Source organism: Phasianus colchicus, chromosome 7 (genome assembly GCF_987193195.1).
Source record: "Phasianus colchicus chromosome 7, bPhaCol1.hap1.1, whole genome shotgun sequence".
Taxonomy (NCBI): Eukaryota; Metazoa; Chordata; class Aves; order Galliformes; family Phasianidae; genus Phasianus; species Phasianus colchicus.
In genome coordinates, this window is record NC_143442.1 from 19,770,415 (window position 1) to 19,790,818 (window position 20,404).

Below are 20,404 nucleotides of genomic sequence, written 5' to 3' on the forward strand. Positions count from 1 at the left end.
GAAAGAAAACTGCTAAGAAATGTTAAGGGGTGCTGTTAGAAAATGCGATGTTAATTTTCCAGGATTTAAGAGTCTGTAATGTGTCCTTTTCTTTTTAATTCAAAGGATGCTGTAACAATATGCACTCTGGGAATAGGAACTGCTTTTGGAGAGTCCATTCTGGATAACACTCCTCGCCATGCTACCATCGTTACCAGAGAATATAGCGAGCTCCTTCGAATTGAGCAGAAGGACTTCAAAGCACTTTGGGAGGTAAGTTCAGATTTATTTGCAGTTTATGCAGAACAGGGATTTAATGTTTTAAGTGTTCACGATGAAATACAAGCACACTTGTAGCCTAAGCATAGGAATAATGCTCTAAAGTTAGTTTGGACAAAAAGGAAAGTATTTTATTTTGACTGCGTGACTACACGCTACTGTATTGCTTTCTTATTAGCTTCAAAATTAATTTAATTTCTTCTAATGAAGTAACTTAGGTGGAGTTTCCATTGGAATTTGTATACATGCTGCAGGTGTTGCTGTCTTACACTCAAACTTGCTGTTATTGCCTGCATTTGCAAAGAGTGTACCCATACTATGCACTGGTTTTAAATTATTCTGCTTTACTCTGGTCTTGTTAGCAGTTAGGAGTTTAAAATAGGCAGATGGATAGAATCACTTAAGTAATCAATTACGTCTGAATTCCCTTAAAAACTTTTCCTTCTGGAGAACATACAGCTGAAGTTCTTTATTCTTTACTCTGTGTACATTGGTATTCATGCTGAGAAAACTCAATTAACACATTGCTGTGCAAGATTTCAATATGTTTGTGTTTTTGTAAGCAAAACTGCAAAAATGTTCTGGGGATCTCAGGGTATGCTGTTGGCTTGGCCTGTGCTGTACTGCACTTGTATTGCCTGTTTTAAATGGCAACTGCACAAGTTTTAGGTGTTCCACAGAACTGTCAGATGGTAAAATAGTGTCCAGAAGGTGCAGCTCTAGTGGCACTAATTCTATTTAAGAAATAGATACTGACCGTGGTACTTCCTCTGTGGAAACTGAGTTACAGTTCTGTGCCCTGGCTTTATGGGTTTAAATATGCTATTTTATTTATTCATCAGTTTTAACATATGTTATAGAAATTTTTCATGCAGGTGCTTTACAAAGTCCTGGTGTAGGGTACTAAATCCAATCAGATTTCTTACGGGGGGAAAAAAAGGTTTTTTCTTTAAATTCACTTTTAGGTGATAAAAGCAAAGTTCTTTCTGTTAAGAACTTTAAGAGAACATTGTTTTCTTGCAAAGCGTTTAGAAGTGGTTAGTGTCCTATCAGAAATACTGGGGGAGTAGCGGGGTAAGTTCCTGTGTTTAAAATCTTGAATTTAAAAATATGCTGAAAGCTGTTTTAAAACAAAAATGCCTACATCATTTGCTTTTTGATCACTAATATAATGTTTCTAATTTTACTGATTTGATGAGTTTTTGATGCTCTTGAAAAGGCCACATGTTGAAAGTGTGGGGAGCTTTAGCAAAAATTTTTCAAATGTCAAATTTCATGAAATTGTGTGTAACAGATACTGCAGGTGTCAGTCAGACCACAGTAAGGCTTCATGTGCTTTTTTTTTTTTGCAATGAAATGTTCCATGTTTGGTTCCATGTTTGGTGTGGTTTATTTCAGGGAGACTGGAACTTTGCTTTTAGTGAGATTGCGAAATCACGCACACAAAATATCTCTACTGGTTAGTCTGAGGCAAAAGTGTAATTCACTTTTTTTGTTTTCAAGGTAATATTACCTTGGCAACTACTAATCCCAAGTTTCCCTAAATTGCAGTTCAAGTATAATGAACAGTGTATTCAAAACAGAGAATTATTTGAGAAAATTCCTCTGAAAATATATTAACAATGCAAGTAGCAGCAATAGTATGTTCTTATTCCTTTGTAGTATCTCTAAAGCAAATACTTTTTTTCTAGGGAAGCTTTTATGTTATGTACTGTTGTGTTGTTCAATGTGACTTATCCTGAAATTCATATATCTTCGATTTGTTAAAGCCCATATGGGGAAATGATTAGTGATACCATTCTGATAACTTAAATATTTTTAATGAAAATCCTTACACAGTGAAGAATGGCCTGCAGACACTTATTATCAGTGGTACAATAGAAAAAATGAGACAAGGCAATGTCAGTATCATCAGTATAGATAAAGCAGAAACTGAACTCTTGTACATACACATTTCAGCTCTCATGATGAGAATTTAATTCCAGAAAAAAAGTAGTTTATCCAAAACCAAACCAAAATAATGTAGTACTGCAGTTTAAGAACAACCTAAATTGTTCTTCCATCGTTACTTGCTTATGAATGTAGGATTTCTATGATTAATAATAAAAAGTGCAAAAATTGTGATTAAGGGTGGTGGTTATTCGTTTTTTTGTTCTATGATACTTACTTTTAGTTAAGAGAGAATGAAAATTATTTGCTGACTACAGACTTCTGGCAAATGATAACTGCTTGTGAGTTATGAGGCTGCAATTAAAATATATTTGAAGGTGAATATAAGCTTGGAAAATGAACAAATGTATACTGACATTCAGTTATTGTGGAGCTGACCAGAAATAAGACGAGGAGCTATGAGCTACTTTCCTTCATAGTAAAAATATCTTAATGATGAAACCTATTGAATCCCACTTGTGAGAAATGGGTTTTTGCTATTGCAAATCTAGGCAGCTCCTTTGAAGATAAACTTACATTCATACTGCTGATGAGGCTTTTGGTATAAGTTCCAAAGCTATATTATAAGAGGGAGAGATCTATTTTCATTTTTATACATTTAAAAATTTTCAATATCTCTACAACATTGTTTTATGAATTTTCAAACTTTTCTGCTTTTTGCTTAAGTAGAAAAGCATCCTTTTCTGTATTAGCTGTACTGCTTTAAGAAACTGTACTTGTGTTCATGTGTTTAATAGACCAGATGTGGCTTATTAACATATTTAATTTACAAAATGCAGCAGGATGTAGTGATTTCTTACTTTGAATGCAATTACAATTGGGTTTTATCTGAAAGATTGAGAGATTTCTAGGTGACTTTTCTTTGTTTTCCTTTTGTCAATTTGACAAACTTAAATACTCTTTGTGGAAAAGATAGGATATTCTTTATCAGAAACATGATTAGCTGCCTTCTGTGATACACAGAGCCACCTTCTCAGCTCTTTGGAGGTTGTAGAAAAATCTTTATCTTTAACATTCAGGGAATGCCAGTCTAAACAAATAATACTGTCCCATTAACAGTAGTTAGCACTTAAAATGGCATAGTCTTGCCTCTTGTGGCTACATCCATTTAAGTAGCATCCTGTTCAGGAACATCTGCTGAGCTTCTGAGCTTACTCATCCTTGGAGACTTATTTTTCTATCCACAGCTGCTAGAACAGATTGGAGATGATGAAATCTGTGGTTAGGTTTTCATGCAGCCAAACGCTGTTCTGAGGAAAGGAGTGCTAGGAGACTGTGGGAATCACGGGTGTCAGATCTTGGTGTGCCACCTGCCCGTGGTGTTCATTTCTGAGGATCTGTAGCAACTGCTATAAGCACTGTATACTTCAGTGGTCCTCCATGAAAGTGTAAAGATCTTATACTCTGTGGTGATAAGAATGTGCTTTCCCTCTTTAGCATTGCTGAGTGCAGTATTAACTACTTTGCCCCAAATCACAAGGGTGGTTACATCCAAAAACAAACAAATGCAGAAGATTGTACCCAAGCAACTCTAGTCAGGCACACCCTGATGGGTCCGTGGCTTGCTCTACCCTCTGGTAGCTTTAATATTTCAAACAGAGTGGGAGCAAAATGATTGCATTTGAACAGTGTTATTTTTGCAGAAGTTCTCTGTAGTTCATCCTCAAGCTTTCCACACAAGCTTTTGTCCTTCCACACAATTGCAAAGTGATTCAAGTCCAGACAGGAAGGGAGTGAATCTGCTGAGAGGTAGCTTATTTTTAGAGGTCTTTCCTACCACAGTGAATTACTCAGGCTTCCTTGAATAACATACAAATAACCAATTTCCTTTGGTGTGGAATAAGATTCAGTTAGAAGTTACTGAATGTGCTCTGAGAAACACTTGATCTTGAGTAAATGAAGAGCGACTACTACCTTGGTATGCCTTAACTTTGAAGAGAGGGAGTCTTGGTCCCTGGAAGGTCAGAATGAATACTTTAATTTTTTTTTCTTTGTAACCATCAACCCTTATGCATCTCATTATCTGGTTAACAGTAGTGTCATTTGCTTCCTCCTTTTGTCTGTCTGATCATCTGGTAGCCCTGAACTGGCTTCAGTGGTCTGAAACGACAGCTTTGGAAGAAACCGCTTTCTTAACTTTACATTCTGAACATTAGAAGTGTTTGTGTTTAATGGACTCTTTTAAAACAGGTTGCCTTGCCTGTCAAAAACAGATTTTAAAAATAGCTTGAATGGAATGCTGTTTAGGAAGTAGCTGGTCACTTGATACATGTGATTTAAATGCAGCATACAGTGATACTTCTGAGTAAGTTCTGTTTATGTTCAACAGAATTGAGGGTGTAGCTCTCAGTGCATTTCCATAGAGTATCAGTTTGTCTTTTGAAATTGTATCTAAATAATACAGTAGGAATGATAAAGGCGCTGTAAAAATACATTAATGAAAATAAACATAGACAACTTTTTCATTTTTTAAAATCCATTTGTGCCATAAGTGCATTATTTATCAATGAATGTTACCGAGTCACAGTGAAAGCAATACAGTAGGCAGCATTTCAGAGAAGCAGCCTTTTCTTTGCCTTAGGCTACTGAGAATGTCACATTGTTACAGGAGGGAGTTCTTGCTTCTCTCTGTTTACTTGGGCATTTTTAAAGAGTACCAGGAATCTCATGAAAGTATCAGTACTTCCTGATGCACCTATCACCACTTCAGTGTTCCAGATGAGAAATTATTTCCATCTCATAAATTGAGAGAATTGTTAGGATGTGAGGAATTAGGTATTGGAAGAGAGAGGTGATGAGGTGATTGGGAGTGAATCAAAGAAATAATTGAATTAATGCCCAGCCAAACAAACTGATTGATTTTACTGTACTACTCTGTCAGTATCTTGTCTAGCAATCAGTTGCAGAAGTCTTTGCAACAATTTACTGATTTTCTGTAGTTAAGTATAGCAGGGACATAAAACTGTAGTTAATAAAATGAAGGCAGTTTAGCTTTACAGAATGGATGATAGTGTTATTTAAAATAGCGAAGAGTGTGGAGACCCACAAAAGTATAAGAAGGTAGTAATGGAACATCAGGCTTTCTTTGCCTGCTTCATGTCAAACTCTCCATTGACTGCTCAAGCTATATCTTGATATATTTTGATTTTTTCATCTCTCTACTGCAGTTTTATTTGAGAAATGTGGAAGATGAGGTTGTAGTAGCTTGTCTTTGGATTGTAGCTGGAATACTGTGTTCATTGAACTCCCAAATTACCATCTTGTCAGAATAAGGAAGAACTTTTCCATGGTATTAGACAGGGAATACAACATGGAATTTAGATGTGGAAGGACTCAGGTGTGTAGAATTTCTTGTCTTGTGCTGTCTGCAAATCTTCAGCTGCTGAGAGATTCAAATTTGTATGCAAAGAAACGGAGCCAGTGTGTTAGACGTAGAAATATGAAGTGATGATAGGCAATCAGTTTTCCTAGACTAACACATGGAAGGGGGGAGGAATATGTAAAATCCTTCCTTCTGACTTTAGAGTATGACAGCAAACACAGAATTGGCAAGAGATGAGCAAAGATTTGTAAGTAACTAACATTCCATCTTCATACCTTCTTTGTTAATACTGGTAAAAACAGGAAGTAGGGAAAGATTCCAAAGTTGTCAGTTTATAAAGATAACTTGTGAAATTGCACCCCTAGTTTTACTGGTGCAAAGTGAGTATATTTCAAATGAAGACAGTACAATTGCTTTGATATACATGAAGCTAAGTGGGAGCAGAGCCTTGCCTTTAATACTGCTGTTTTCATTGCTGCCTTTCATTACTGTAGTAATAAGCTCCCTGGATCTTCCCTTTTGTTTTCCTTTGTCAAACATAATATTACCAAGTTATTGTCTGGAAGAGTAGATTTAGATGACTGTGGAATGGTATTCTATCCTTAGTAGTTAGATTTACAACAAAAGTAATGTTCGCATATCAAAATAGCGACTTTGGTACAATAATGTATATACAAAAAACCTCAGATTTTCATGATCACTTCTCATGACTGTCTTATGGTTTGCTGATGATGCAGCTTCTGCAAAAGATAAAGGGATCCAGTCTGAAGCTTGTAAATTTCCCTTTCCTTGTTCTTTGTTTATGGTAACTTAGGCACTCAGGATATTCCTTAAGGAACAGCAAATGCTGAAAAATAACAAGTTAATTGGGAAGACCTGAGCCTTCATGTTTCTCTGCAACATGCCTTTCTGGTTCTTGTTCTTCAGTGTCATCTGTTTGCACCTCAGTGTCCCTCTTTATTCCCATTTCTATTTTAGTTGCAACATTTTGTGGCTGTTGTTAATTAACCATTTGGAGGCAAAAGCTTTGTAGAGCAGTGTTTTCTTAACCTTAGTTAAGAACCTTAGGCATTTCTCACAGATGCAATTGTGTTTCTGTAGTAATGCCCATCAGCTTGAAGCCCATAGTGCCAGGTAGTGTGCAAATATATGGTTACTCTTGCTTACATCCCTTGTGAATGTTTATTTTTATTAGCACTTCAGAAGAGTCTTAAATCATATTGTGGAGAGCTTGACTTTTTAGAGATTTCTCACTGGGAAAAGAGCAAATAGACTAACATGCTTGCTGGATTTCTCTTCCTGCTAAGTAATTCATTTATTGGTTGTCTCATGGTTTTTTTTTTTTCCAGTTTTATTTCTAACCACAATAAAATATGAATTCATCCAGTTTTCAAGAAAAGTGTTTTGATTAATTCCTAAAATATTTAAATTTCAGAAGAGCAAGCTGCAATGCATACACTTAAGATCTGCAGATGCTTTTGAGGATGTGATTCTTTTTTTCCTTGGAAGCATTACTGCCAAACTTTCATTTTCTATAACCAGCTTTTTTATTAGCAAAGCAACTGCTTTTCATCCTCAGCAGATTGTATTAATGTGGTATCTCTAAGCTTGATATGCTGAACAGGGAAAAATTGTGTATTGCAACACACAACTGGAAGCCTATGAATATTATTTGAGGGAGCAAACTTAGGTACTTTCATTAGTCCTCTTTTATTATGTAACCCTGTCTTTGAGAAGAATCAGATTTGCTTATAAAATAGTTCTTAGTTCTTTCATTGTTTTTTGGTCAAATATACATTAACTATTGATCTTTTTTGCATCTGTTAGAGGAAAAAGAGCTAATGCTTTGTATGTACAATACATACAATGTCTGTGTCAAATTGCCTGGAGCTTGGAACTGCACTTGTTGGCAGAGTATTTTATTGCCTTTAGAACAGGTACCAAAATGATCAATTGCACAAAGCTTTGTTCATTTCTTAACTTGGGGGTTTGACGCTGTTCCTTTTCTCAACCAGGGCGATGTGGATGAGTTGGTTTTGGAGACTGATGCTTTCTGATCTTCTAGTCAGCCTTATCTAAGTCCTTCATTTCTTCCTCATACAAAACATAAATCTATTGTCTATCCTGAGGCCGTTTAGTTCTTGCATGTTCTTGAAAATGAGAATCCTGTAGCAGCTTCTTTTTAGCAATGAACTATAGTCATTTATGCAATGGGTATGGTTGTGTTCCTCCAAGACATTTCTTTAGAATGCATGCTTGCATGCTGCATTTTAATAGATGCTTTCTGCTTGTACTATATAGTGCATAGGGCGAATAACGTAATGCCATTTATTAGATCAATGAATGTGTTTTAACATTGATGTTTCAAAAATCCATTTGCTTAAAGGAGCTGGCACTTATTCTTAAAGAAGAAAGACAATAAGATCTGTAGTGGTAGAAGATACTTTGCAGATGAGCACATTGAAAGCAACACAGTTATATTTTAGTCTTTTTTCTGACACTTCAGTTTATAAAATACCTTGTGAAATAATGTGTCCACTTGTGCAGCAAGAACAGTATAACCTGCAAGTTACAATGTGCATTCATCTTCCCTTAAGGAAGCTCTCGCTTGAATGAGCATTCAACACCTTTGAAGTCAAAACAAGGTAAAAGACAAAAGCATTCCTATTTATTAGTTTTAGGGTTTAATAAATGGACTCAAAAAGAAACAGACTTTTATTTGCCTTAGAATAGTTCTAATAGATGTCTTTCATTTTTTGGATGTAATCAGGGCTGTAAGGTTAAGCATTTGCCTTTTCATTTAGACTGCATCCCCCTCTCTTTTCATCCACGGTGAAATACTACCTTACTGAAGTCAGTGAACATTATGGGACTTCAGCCCAGGTAATTACTAATTTCTTCCTTCTCCTTGTGCAGGATGCATCGCAGGCTACTTAAATCCTCTTTACCCTTTTTTCCTTCTGTGATTGTTTTTATCCAGTGATGTATCTGTTGTGAGAGCTTGGCATCATTGAAATGATTTGGTGGCTTGGTAGTTTGGGGTGCTTAACAAAATGGTCAACTCGATAGCTGTACTGGGGTGAGCTGTATCGAAGAGTTAAAAGTCTTGGTATCTTGGAGATGCACTTAAAAGTGAAAATATAAAGCACTATTGACTGAATGTGGAATATCTCCTTTGGCAGAAAATAACAATTAGAGGGCCCAGCCTTCCATTTGTGCTGGTTATGGCTGGTACCAGGTGAGGGGAAAGAGGAAATAAATAAAAAGGTCTGCTCTGAAATCAATCCTTGTTTCAGTCTGAACACTGGAACTCAAGCAATTAGAGTTCAGAGGGTTTGTGTGTTGCTGTAATTCCATTATTTTTTCCTGCCAGCTACAAAATTCCTAGAAATATATCCAGTAGCAGTGTAGAAGTATCAAGTCTAAAACATGCTCTGATGGGGCTGCAGGTCCCTTATATGCTTAAATCTCATGGGAATTTATGGAACAATCTGCTTGTGTGGATGCATTTGTATAGTGTTTTGGTGAGTGGTTGTTTATAACAAATATTCGTGAACAGCACATAAGAGGTAGGGGCCCTGTAAAGCATACACACCGTGTATTTTTAGAATCTGTAAAGAAGTGGATGTTCACAGAATGTTTATATCTATTAGTGCTGTTTTGCCTTGTTGAATTCAGGGGTTTACAAGAATGTGTAAATTTGTACCATGCTGTCGGTGATGTAGGGCTGAAAGCTCTGTTCCTTTTTTCTTCATTTCATCTTGATTACATAATGCCACTAATGTGTATTTTCCCTGAACTCTTCTTAAAACAGTTGGTTGTATTTCAAAAGCAAAAATTAAAAAATGTGAAGTTTGCAATTAAAAGTTTATGTTCCAAGTGTCTTCTGATTTTTATTTGTTCATTTTAGATTATATTAGTATAATTCTCTTGTCTTTTTACACATGGCACTTGGCTCAAAACCAGGCTTGTATGCCATGCGTTTGCGGGTGATAAATAATCAGCATTTAAAATTAAACCTTGCCATCTTGTGTTGAGTACTTACTGATGTAATTAAACTACCGTTCTAACCTCTGACCATTTCCAAAGTAATTTCTACTTAATTTTGCATTCCACCTCTCTCATGACCTTTGAAAAATACCTTTTTTTTTTTGACAACCAACACGAAATATTTTATTGTGGTATTAACCGCTTCATTTTCCAAAAACACTCAGACAAGCTTTATTCTGTAAGTTTCCCTAGAACCTTATTCAGACACTCCCAAGTACTGGTTAGTGGAAAGCAGGTGGAATATCGTGGTTCTGTTTTAGCATCATAAAAATATGCCATAATACTATTTTTGTTTGACGCAGTCTTTGAGAAACTGAGTCATTCAAAGCAGTCATGCTGTTCTGAAGGGGCTGAGTTGTAAGAGAACTTGCTTGAATTACTTTGTCTTTTATGCTTAATTCTCTCCAGGGATAATGCTGGAGACTCAGTACGATTAAGGGAAGATTAAAAGCTTGGTACAGGCTTGTTTTCTCCCATCTTCCCTTTTGCCAATACCTTCCAAGCCTATCTCCTCTGTAAAAGCATGAAACTCTTTACAAAGGTCCCTGTTTTAAATCTTACCATCATTTTTCAGGCAGCTTTCTGGTATGCTTCCCTTCTATACATTTATCCATGTGGTCTCTCTTTCTGCACTTGTCACTGTTTATCCTGCTAACATTTTATACTAATAGTTGATCTCTGAGGAAGAGTTCATTGAGTATTTCTTCCTAGGTTTGTCTGGGTGGTTAGATAATGAGAGATCAACAAGTGGTTAGGAAATAACTCTTGCACCTTTGGTGAGAATTATACCATAACTATGTGTATTTCTTAGTACGTTCTCTCTGCGGAACTAGAAAGAGTAAAATGTAGTAAAAGTATGGGCAATTAAGCAGTTGTGTCTGAATACACTGATTTGGTTGTGAAGACAATACCATTTTATGTAATGCACATTCTCCTCCTTTAAGGAGAAGATTAATCTGAGCAAGTAATAGCTGGAGCATTTACCTGTGCTGTTGCTGTGGTAATGGTCAAAAGTCTATATACTTTGAGGTTGCAACAGAAGTTCACAACAAAACTGACTTAGCAGGTTGTCTGATGTGTTTGCATACATCTGCCATATGGAATTTCCTTAAAGAGTGTGTTACTTCCATCTGATCTCATAAACAAAATGTACTCTATTTTATTCTGAAACAGGCTTTTCCTGTTTTAACAACAGGGGGAGGATTTTTCTGCCTTCTAAACTTTCTGAAGGTTTTTTAATTATTATTTATATTTAGTCAGAAAATGATGCATGCTACCAACCAGCCCACAAGAACTGATCTTTTAGTGAACTGCTGTCAACTTTGTTCTTTCACATTATATAAATCTGCAAGGAACAGGAAATCCTGGAAATGTGTGCTCCAAGCCATAGGAATGGTAGTAATGCACATTTTATTACCATAGGAATGGATGTTACAAAGGCATCCAAACTGTTAATCCAGGTATCATTGCAGAATGGTAGGGAATTGCCTTTCCTTATACCGGTGTATCAGGAATCATCTCTTTGGATGAGAATTGAGTTTATCTACAATGACTAAAACATAATAACTGATAATGTTATCCAGAAACAGAACATGAGTTATATTTTCTCCCATTCTTTAACAAAATAATTCCTGCAATGAACTGTGCTTTTTAATGTTTGGGAAAACAGCTGACTCTCAAAATACAATCCTTGTAAGGCTGCTCTGTTGCAAGTAGCCTTCAGAGAGTTTGAGAGGTTCTTTATACATGCCTATTCCCTTATTGAATATATAGAGAATTATAGAATAAAGATGTAGCTCACCCTTTATGTGATTGTATGTATATGTTAAAATACTGAGATAGTATATGGAAAGTTGACTGAAATAGATTCTTGACCATGATTGACTATCATGATTACCTGGCTATTGCAAAGCTTTAGTATGCTTATATCCTTGCCAATTAATGTTTCTGTTGATTTTTCCTTTCAAGTATGTCTTCATTGCTGGAACTTCATCCTTATTTCAGTCTATGCATTCATAACTTTATTATCTGATGAAAGTGTTGCCATATGCACAAATGAAAATGTCAATAAGCTAATAAGCTTTTATGGAAGGAAAAAGCAACTCTTACTTTCAAGTCTATTAAAATAATAACAAATGCTGTCTTTTAAGTGATCACTTTTGAATAGTTTTCTCTGCAAGTAGAATTTGCTATATGAGATGCCCATGTAACTCCTCAGAATCAGATAGCTCAACATGATAAAAATAAGAATATGTGATTCCATAGAAAGGAAAATCCCTTAAGAAAGGGAAAATTTTTTAATCTACTGTTTTAATTGTCAAATTGTAAGTAGGGTGATGGAAGGGCATGCACTTCCATCCTGGTCGTGAATGCGCTGCCTTTCAGCAGTTCCATAGTAGCAGCATTCTTGGCATTTTTACTTCTCCAACAGTGCTCATCTCTTTGCAGTAGGCATCAGCAACAGACTGCTCAGACTTGAGGGAAATTCATCTTGTTAGATGCTCTGTGTGGTGAGAGAGCAGTAGCACACATCAAGTATTTGGAGTCTTGAAACAAGGTGGTGAACTTCCATTAAGTTGTACTTACTTTTAATAGGATGTAGAAAGGCACAATGTTTTAATGTCCAGTTCCAGTAATTTCAGTGCAGTAAGGGACAGTAGAATTTGTCACACCTGGGGTAAAGGGCTCCACATCCTCTGGCTTCTGTCTCTTGCTGTTGTCTATTTTTAGAAATTGCATTTAACAACATAGCAAACCGCATAAATGAAACCTGTCATGTTTTCTCCTGGATGGTTTTAAAGAGTAGCACCAGATCTGTCCCTTCTTTTGAAGCTAGAATGTTCTTATGCAATAAGATCTTTACTTCCATTTCTATTTTTCCATTCGCTGTTTTTACCTCCCTTCCAGGCACACATTATTCTTCTGTTCTGTGTATTCTCTAAAGTTTTGTCTGTTCACGTGTAAAGTAGCCATCCTGAGTGATTTGTGAATGGCCACAAATTATAGAGAAATATGCTGCAGTTAAGTGCATTAGGTGCTACAGACAAGGTTATTCTCATTTTCCTTCCCAATTTTAAGACTTTATTTTTTGGTTCTTCTATGTACTGCTTGCATGCATGTGAGATAATTTCTGCCTTCAGTACTTACATTCTTATCATGTTTGCACACAGTTGTCATATCTATGTATTGGCATCACTTGAAAATTTCATTTGTAACTATTCATAATTTTTCTGGAATTCCATAATAGAATTATGAATTTTCTGACCCTGTCTTTCATCTCTACCTGGACCATATTAAATTAGCAGTATTTTATGCTGGAATTTGATAATTGTTACAATTTTTGTTTGCATTAAGAAACACTGTTGTAGTTAATCTTTTGTAAGTATCTACACAGAAATGGGAATGATAGTGATAAGTAATGTGGCATGTACTTGAACTATGTTCAGGATTGTTTCCACTCACTAGCTCTACTTAAATATCTCCCTTGAACTTCTTCCAAACTGACTTTTTCCTAAGCATTTCTAATTCTTCGGAGACCTATGCATCACTTTCATATTTTGACTGTTTCTACCTTTTTCCTTCTCTAGTGTTTTTATAATGTTATGAAGTAGTTTATTCTCTTTCTGAGGCTTTATATATTAAAAAACAAAAACCCTGCCCTAAAGTACATCTTCAGACTCCTCTTTTTTGTGTTGCCATGTTTCATTGCTGTTGGTTTGCAGTCATGTAACTGTTTTTTAATTTGCATGACAATGTTTCCAAGGCATTTTTTTTTGAGCTATCACTGGTGTTATACTGATATCCAAGTATGTGACAGCTACTGCAGCTCTTTCTTCTACCACTTCAGCAATTAAAAAAGCTTATGATTGTTGCTGTTAATATGAAGAGTGAGCTCTGTAATCCAGTGGGAGTCATGTTTCTTCCCTTGCTTAAGAAAAATAATTTCCAAGCACTTTTGATTTTGGACAAGTTGTAAAGTGCCCCAGTATGCTAGATAAGTTCTGAACCAAAGTGAAGTTAGTGGTGTAAATTATACCACCTATGTACGCTCAGTGGTAAATAGTGTAACCATGGTTCTGATACCGGAAAGGCATACATATTCTCTTGTGAAGTTCACTCTCAAAAGAATGGAGTGTTAGAAAATAAGGCATTAAAGAATGCAAAACTCAAATTATTTTCTTCCCAGAGCTTTATTCTTCCCCTGAGTTATTCCTACCTGTCCAAGGGCAAAATTTACCAATGCAACCTGGTGTAACGTTTGTTGCATTTATTCTTTGGCACATCTCCTAATATTTAAAGCAACTTAAGCTTTTTGACCTTTTATCATGATTATTGCTTTGTTAAATTTACCTCTCTATCAGTATGTTTTGTTACAGAAATAAATTAACAAATCATATAGAATCTCTCAACACAGTAAATTCCATTAGTTACTCTAAGAAAACAAAGTATTTTTTCATATGTTGAAGGTGTGTCCTGGTGTTTGTGCAGCATTCCTTTCTGTTAACGTTGCAAGAAAGTAGAGGAGGGAAGAAGTGACCCTGTGCATTTTTGTTTCATGAAGGTTTTTTTTCTCCAGTCAAAAACTGTGTGGCTAACTGCATACTGGCAGCTGATTTAAGGGAGGAAAAAAGTAGAAATAATTGTTTTATCTTGCAGAACCTGTACCATTCAATGTATGTGCTGTTGACTTCATTGACTATCAGAAGTTATGAATCCACTTTTTGGATTCTGTCAATAGTCATGTGAAAGTATACTAAGCAACTTTGTTCTATTTTCAACTCCTGCAGACAAATTTGCTCATCTGAAGCTTGGTTATAAATGTTGCGCTTGTCCTTCTGAAAAGTCAGAAACAACTCTTGTTTCTTTGCCTGCTCCAACCTGATGGTTGTTGGCTTCCTTACTCATTTATGTTCTCTAAATGGCTTTGATTTTCAAAATGCAGTAATGTTAAGCAATCATAACTCATTTTCCAATAACTCTTTATTTCTCTATCTCTTCTTTGGACTCTTGGATTTTTACCAGTGCATGACTGTTTCACCTTCTGCAGCATGCTTTTCTGTGGGAAAACTACCTTATTCAGGCCTTTCGGATTGAGATGAGATGGATGTTGCTAGGAACTAGAAACCTTTGGAAGTTTTTCTGTATGGAAAAGTGAAAGTGTTGTCATCAAACTTTATAGAAAAACATAAAAAGAATCCCCTGTGGGAAAGAAACCATACACTTAGCATATCAGGATTTACATTTTCCAAGCTTAGTTGCAGGAGGAGAAATTTACCTGCATGATATCCAATGAAAAATTCAAGGAATTGATTTCTAGACACTGTATGGAACATTATTCCTTTATCTAGGGATAGCTGTTTACCTTTGCAGAAGCTATTTTTTCTCTTCACTCAAATTGGATGTTAACCATCTCTAATGTATTTAAACTGTGATTTAAAATGTCTTACAATGGCCTTTACTCATAAGCTACCTGAAGCTAAATGTCGATTAATGAGGGCTTGTCTGTCCATGGAACAAATGCAGCATTCCCATTCTCAGTTCAGGAATCGATTTCATCAGACCAGGTTGAAGTTTTTAAAGCTATTGAATATACATATATATGTATATATATGAATGAAAGATTAGCATGTCGAAGATTCCTTAAGGGAAATCAAGGGATAAAATAGTTGCAATGTTAACATAGCTTTGCAGTCACTTTATAGCTTGTCTTCAACTTCTTTATTGTCTTCAACCTGTACTCTGTTGCATGGTAAGTGGAAAAGAACATTTAACAACACTGCCACTAAAATGCAGGCAGAGCCTTTTAAAAAAGGAATAAGAGAAATTCAACTTCATTGCAACGTTGTTGTAGAGAGAAAAAATGAGGCTGATTGTTAGCTGTCCAGAAGGATTAAACAATGGTTTGTTTTTCCTATTAATTTGGCCTGTGCCAGCGATTCTCAGTACATTATTTGGCAGGTGCATTTGGTAGTCCATGAGATAGCTCTTCTGTTGTGTTCTTGTTCATTGCTGCAGATACAGACCAAGTTTTCAGAAATAGATTATAATTTGTTTGACTTTGCACTTTTAATTGCCTTGAGCAATTTCCTGTAGAAATACATATAATCTGTCTGCATGTTTGAAATATGAGTGTCTTTTATGTAGCTTGTGTGAAACACTTAAGCAAACCACTGGAGCTTACAAAGAGCACTTGATTCTTTTCAGTGATAGTGATATGATGGCTGTTCTCTCTAGTCCCTGGTGGGGAGAAAAAAGTATAGTCTTGAATATTTGGGGAATTTGTGTGTTGCCACTTCATGGACTGCTGTTTTGACTCTGGCTTGTAATGGTGATAGTATGTCTTGTCACTGGTAATGACACAATCCACGAAACTGCCACCTTCACCCTTGGTTCAGTGGGTCCTAGCAAACTTTGCATATGGTGTTCTTTCTGTTCCTGAGTGAGCATTCATAGAACCTGCCTGGCTCAAACTTTGCACTATTCCAGTGCCGCCACTGTTTCCAACACCTTGAAGTACATATGTAGTTCTCTGGTTGTAATCCTCTGTTCTTATGAATGACCTGGTAAGACACTCTCCACTTTGTGGTGCGACAGCTGTGCATAGCCATCCAGACTGTGGCTTATCATTCATGTTGCTGTTGCTGCTGCCAAAATGCACCACTTACTCCCTGATAGTGCTCACACCTGCTGTTTGGTCCTCACAAAGGTTCAGCAAGTGCCAATGAATGGGTGCAGTTTTTGGTACATGGAGGAATTCAGTGACACATCTTTGCTTCATACGCAGTTCCAGGTCAGATACCTTTTTGTCAGACTGTCCCTGTGCTGCCATCTGTCGTGCGACAACAAACTGTAATGGAATATTGGTGGGAAGGTTCAGCCTCTACTGCCATACCACCAATATCTGCCTCTGTCATCATGGACCAATGTAATAAAATAAAAGGCATTACTTTTGGAGCAGCCCTTGTAGATTTAGATTTGCTGTTAGGGTGGAATTTTTGACTCAGATGATGATGAGGTGCTGGCAATGTGTTGCCCAGAGAAGCTGTGGATGTTACATTCCTGGAGGTGTTCAAGGGCCAGGTTGGATGAGGCCCCAGGCAGCCTGAGCTGGTGCCTGATGTAGTGGCTGACGAGAGCCTGGCTGGGTTTTAGAGATATTTAAGTTCCCTTCCAACTCAAGACATTCTTTGATTCTGTATTTCCTCTTACCCATGTTTAGAAGAAACAAACTCAAACTGGAGTAGATATGGCGAAGTGCTGCCATGGTAAGAGGAGATGGAGTGTCTATTTTATATTGTGAGACTAAAAGAGCGTATCTTGTCTGATGTGAAAGCTGATAGGAAATGAAGTTGCCTTGTATAAATACGTAAAACCACCATTGAAGGGAAAGAAGCTGTTAAACAGTGCTGTTCAGGGACAGGTTGGCAGTAATGTAGCTTGGCTATGTATTAGAAGCATCTCTCTCCTCATTAAGAATGAGGCTCTGAAACAACCTTCTAGTGGGATTTTGGGGGCAAAGAAAGTCCCTGATTGAGTCTGTTTAGAGTGGAGTTGAGCATTTTTAGGCTCACTTTCTATGTACTTGGAATCGTGGTGTTGATGCTACACCAAATTTCAGTATTTTGGCAACATCCTTTCTTTCCTAGTACAGTGAGACCTCTCTGAAACCATGGAGTTCAGATCTTGTATCAGTTCTTAGTGGAAAAAGTATCTGTATGACTGACCTTGCCTTTCAAGTTGCCCGTACATTTCACTTTCATTTGCCACATCAGTGTTATGCTCTGTTTTGCAGATAGAAGCCTGTCAGGAAGTTCCCTATCATTTCTTCTCTCTGATAGGGAGAATCTTGAATTTTTTATTGTTGTTGTAGCACACTTACCCACAGATGGTGCATGGATTGGAGTGCAGCTAGCAGAATGGATATATTACTTTAGGACATTGTCCTGAGATGAGAAAGTTGGGCACTTGAACCACAGTACCAAGAGAAGGCAGTACAGAATTACTGCTCGTTCAGTGAGCTCAGTCCTGAGAAGGATTGAAAATGAAAGAGGGGAGTGGCACTCTCCTCTGTATTTTTTTAAACAGACTCCTTCAGTTGTTTGAATGTGTGGTGGTAGGTACTTATCATCCATAGACTTCCCAAACTCAAAACTGTAGGATGCTTACTCAGCATCTGTGAGGAGGTTAGACTTGGAGGTACATGATCTTCTCAGCGTTCACTTTGCCGGCTCCTGGCAGCTCAGCACTGGGTGTGTTTTGAAACACTTTTTGAGCTTCAGCTCTTTCCTGAGGAGATTCTCATTCTGGCTTCTGAGTGCCCTTCTGCAGTCACCCATTTCATTCCTTATCAACAATGCACAAAAAGTGGAAGAAATCTGGGAAGGCATGAAGGAGTCATGTGAAGTCCAGCAACTAGATCTAAAAATGCCTTTGTTACTCTCACAAAATTGTTTCTCTGTGATAATGAGCATGGATAAGTCTTAGATTCTGTAGCCGAGGTATTGTGCTCCTGTGATAAATATATGTATATGTAAAATGCAGAAAGCACTTTGAAATGGATATTACCACATTTTGCCACAGAAGACTCTCACGCTAGAACAAAAATAGCCCCTCTTTGTTTTAGGGTTTATTGTAAAGCAGTAAACTTAATCTATTTCCCTGTTTCCTGGTTTTCTGTTTAGGGTGAGATATTCTGTGTACTGTTTGTCTAAAATGGATGCTGATAATAAACAGAGGATAGGTCTTTGAGTAGGTGGGATTTGTGTGCTATTTAAATATTACCAATGTTTGAGTGGTATGTATTTTTTGGTTAATAATCAGCTATGGCATTTGATTTTTAGAGGATTACTTATCCTCCATGGTCAGAAAGAGTAGCAGTTAAGAACAGCAGTGATGTGAATCATTTTGACAGTGAGCAAACTTGTCAGAATGTTCACATTTTCAAGACTAGATAGTCTAAGACATCCATTTTTTCCTAAATATTTTTCAAAGTCCTAATGAAAACTTAAATAGCCATGTCTTGTGGTTTTCTTGAATTGAAAAGATCATGAATTAACAATGTCTTTTTACTGCTAAAATACTACTTGTTTACTGGAAAGTCACAATAACAATAATAAGGTTCAGTGAAGTTCTTTGTAACACCTTTAATAGCTAAATTTGACAGTCCCATAGTGTAAAATGTCAGTTGTAGGGAGAAAAGAGAGAATTCATAATGAAAACATACACTGTAAGGCAGTGAAATACTATTTTGGCTGAATGAATTAATATGGTAAGTACCTTTAAGCCCAAGCTTTTTTCTTTTTTTCTCTGTAAGCTCTGCTTGTATTAATTGTTCATTGATCACTTTGGTATAAATCAGAGTTTTACTGCGTGCGTATGATCCCTTTGTTAGAAAGTGAAAACTTCATGTTTTTGGCTGAAATGCTTGTGTACTACAGCCGTTTCTTGCCCAGGGCCATCTGCATAGGAGAGTTTTCTTTTAACAGTAAATCATAAAAAGATTATAGTAGACTTGCTGGAACCATTCTTCTATATCCCTGACTACTGTTATTAGTAAAGCTATTAAGAACGGAGGCTCAGTGGATGTAAACATGGTATTTGTGTGAGAATACCTTCTTTGCAGTTGTTTCAGAGAGAAAATAAAAATCTGCACTGTGTTCACTGTGCTCACTGGCTCTTTAATTCGGATTGCCAATGATAATGCAGAGTCTACTGCTAAAGGAAGGTAGGATGCAGAGGCAGAAACATTAGTGCTAATCTGCTGCAGAAGGACTAGATAAATCAGCACAGCTCTCATACATCACTAAGAGAGAAGCTGATTGCAACTTGACCATGTGCCTAAGTGGTCACATCAGCAACAAGAACGCAGCATGGATAAAAAAACTAAAATGTACCCTTAGGGCTACTTGCTGTGCAGGACACATAATAACACATCAATGTAAGTTTAAGATTTCTTTTTTTCCTTCTGTAATTATTGATGTTTACAAGATTATATTTTTTATTTTGCATAGATTTAGAGGGAATATAATGGAGTGAAGTATAATGCTAAACAGCTATTAGTTGGGTAATGTTTGTCTGTGAATAATAACGGGCTTTACTGCTGTGTCTCAATATAGCTCTTTTTTGAGGATGTTTTAATATTTAATCTTAGCAGTTGTATCTCAGAAAATGAATAAGCTTTCGGGGGAGATGATAGTGAGATCTCTTCTTCATCTGTTGTCTTACATTTCAAAAGGGTTTGATAGGCAGAATGCCACAAATAATATTCTCCTGGGAGATTTTTTGTGTTGTTTTACTGTTTCTGTTAAGAAAAATACTTATAAGGAGTGATTTCTTTGGACTTTTTTGTATTCCTGAATTATGTGCAAATGGTAATTTTCCTGCAGTTTTAAAAACCTGTGCAATTGTTTAATTTAATGTCACTTGAGCATCTGCAAAAAGGGAAGGCAAGGATAACATGGAAACTGAATAAGCATTGATTGCTAGTCTGAAAATTAAATTTTAAAAGTTTTAGCAGTAAATCTGATTCCAATTTTGTTTTTTACTAAATTAAATTATCATATTTAAATTGAGACTATAATATAGAAAACAAATGTGTGAGAGTGTCCTGGGTAGCCCACATTTCTAGCTCTGTATACCAGACTGTAAAAATACTGTTGATTGTTGCTACAGAGAGATTCCTAGTAGCAATCAGAGCAGCGTGATTAAGTAATACATGGAAAAACAGAATATCGTGGTTCAGGTGTTAAGGTGATGCTTTGTTCAAAGAAAAAAGTGTACAATAAGAACTGAGGTGGAATCCTATGCTTTCTCTCATGACTTTAG

The 20,404-nt window shown here is 36.5% G+C and overlaps 1 protein-coding gene across 5 annotated transcripts in view; it reads left to right on the forward strand.

Moving 5' to 3' along the window:
• RAPGEF4 (Rap guanine nucleotide exchange factor 4) overlaps positions 1-20,404 on the forward strand; it is a 147,288-nt gene that overhangs the window by 20,723 nt on the left and 106,161 nt on the right. For all 5 annotated transcript variants that reach the window (XM_031599459.2, XM_090144033.1, XM_090144034.1 and 2 more), the window contains one exon: positions 106-252. In XM_031599459.2, coding sequence (XP_031455319.1) covers positions 106-252 — 147 coding nt within the window. The remainder of the gene's footprint in view (positions 1-105; positions 253-20,404) is intronic.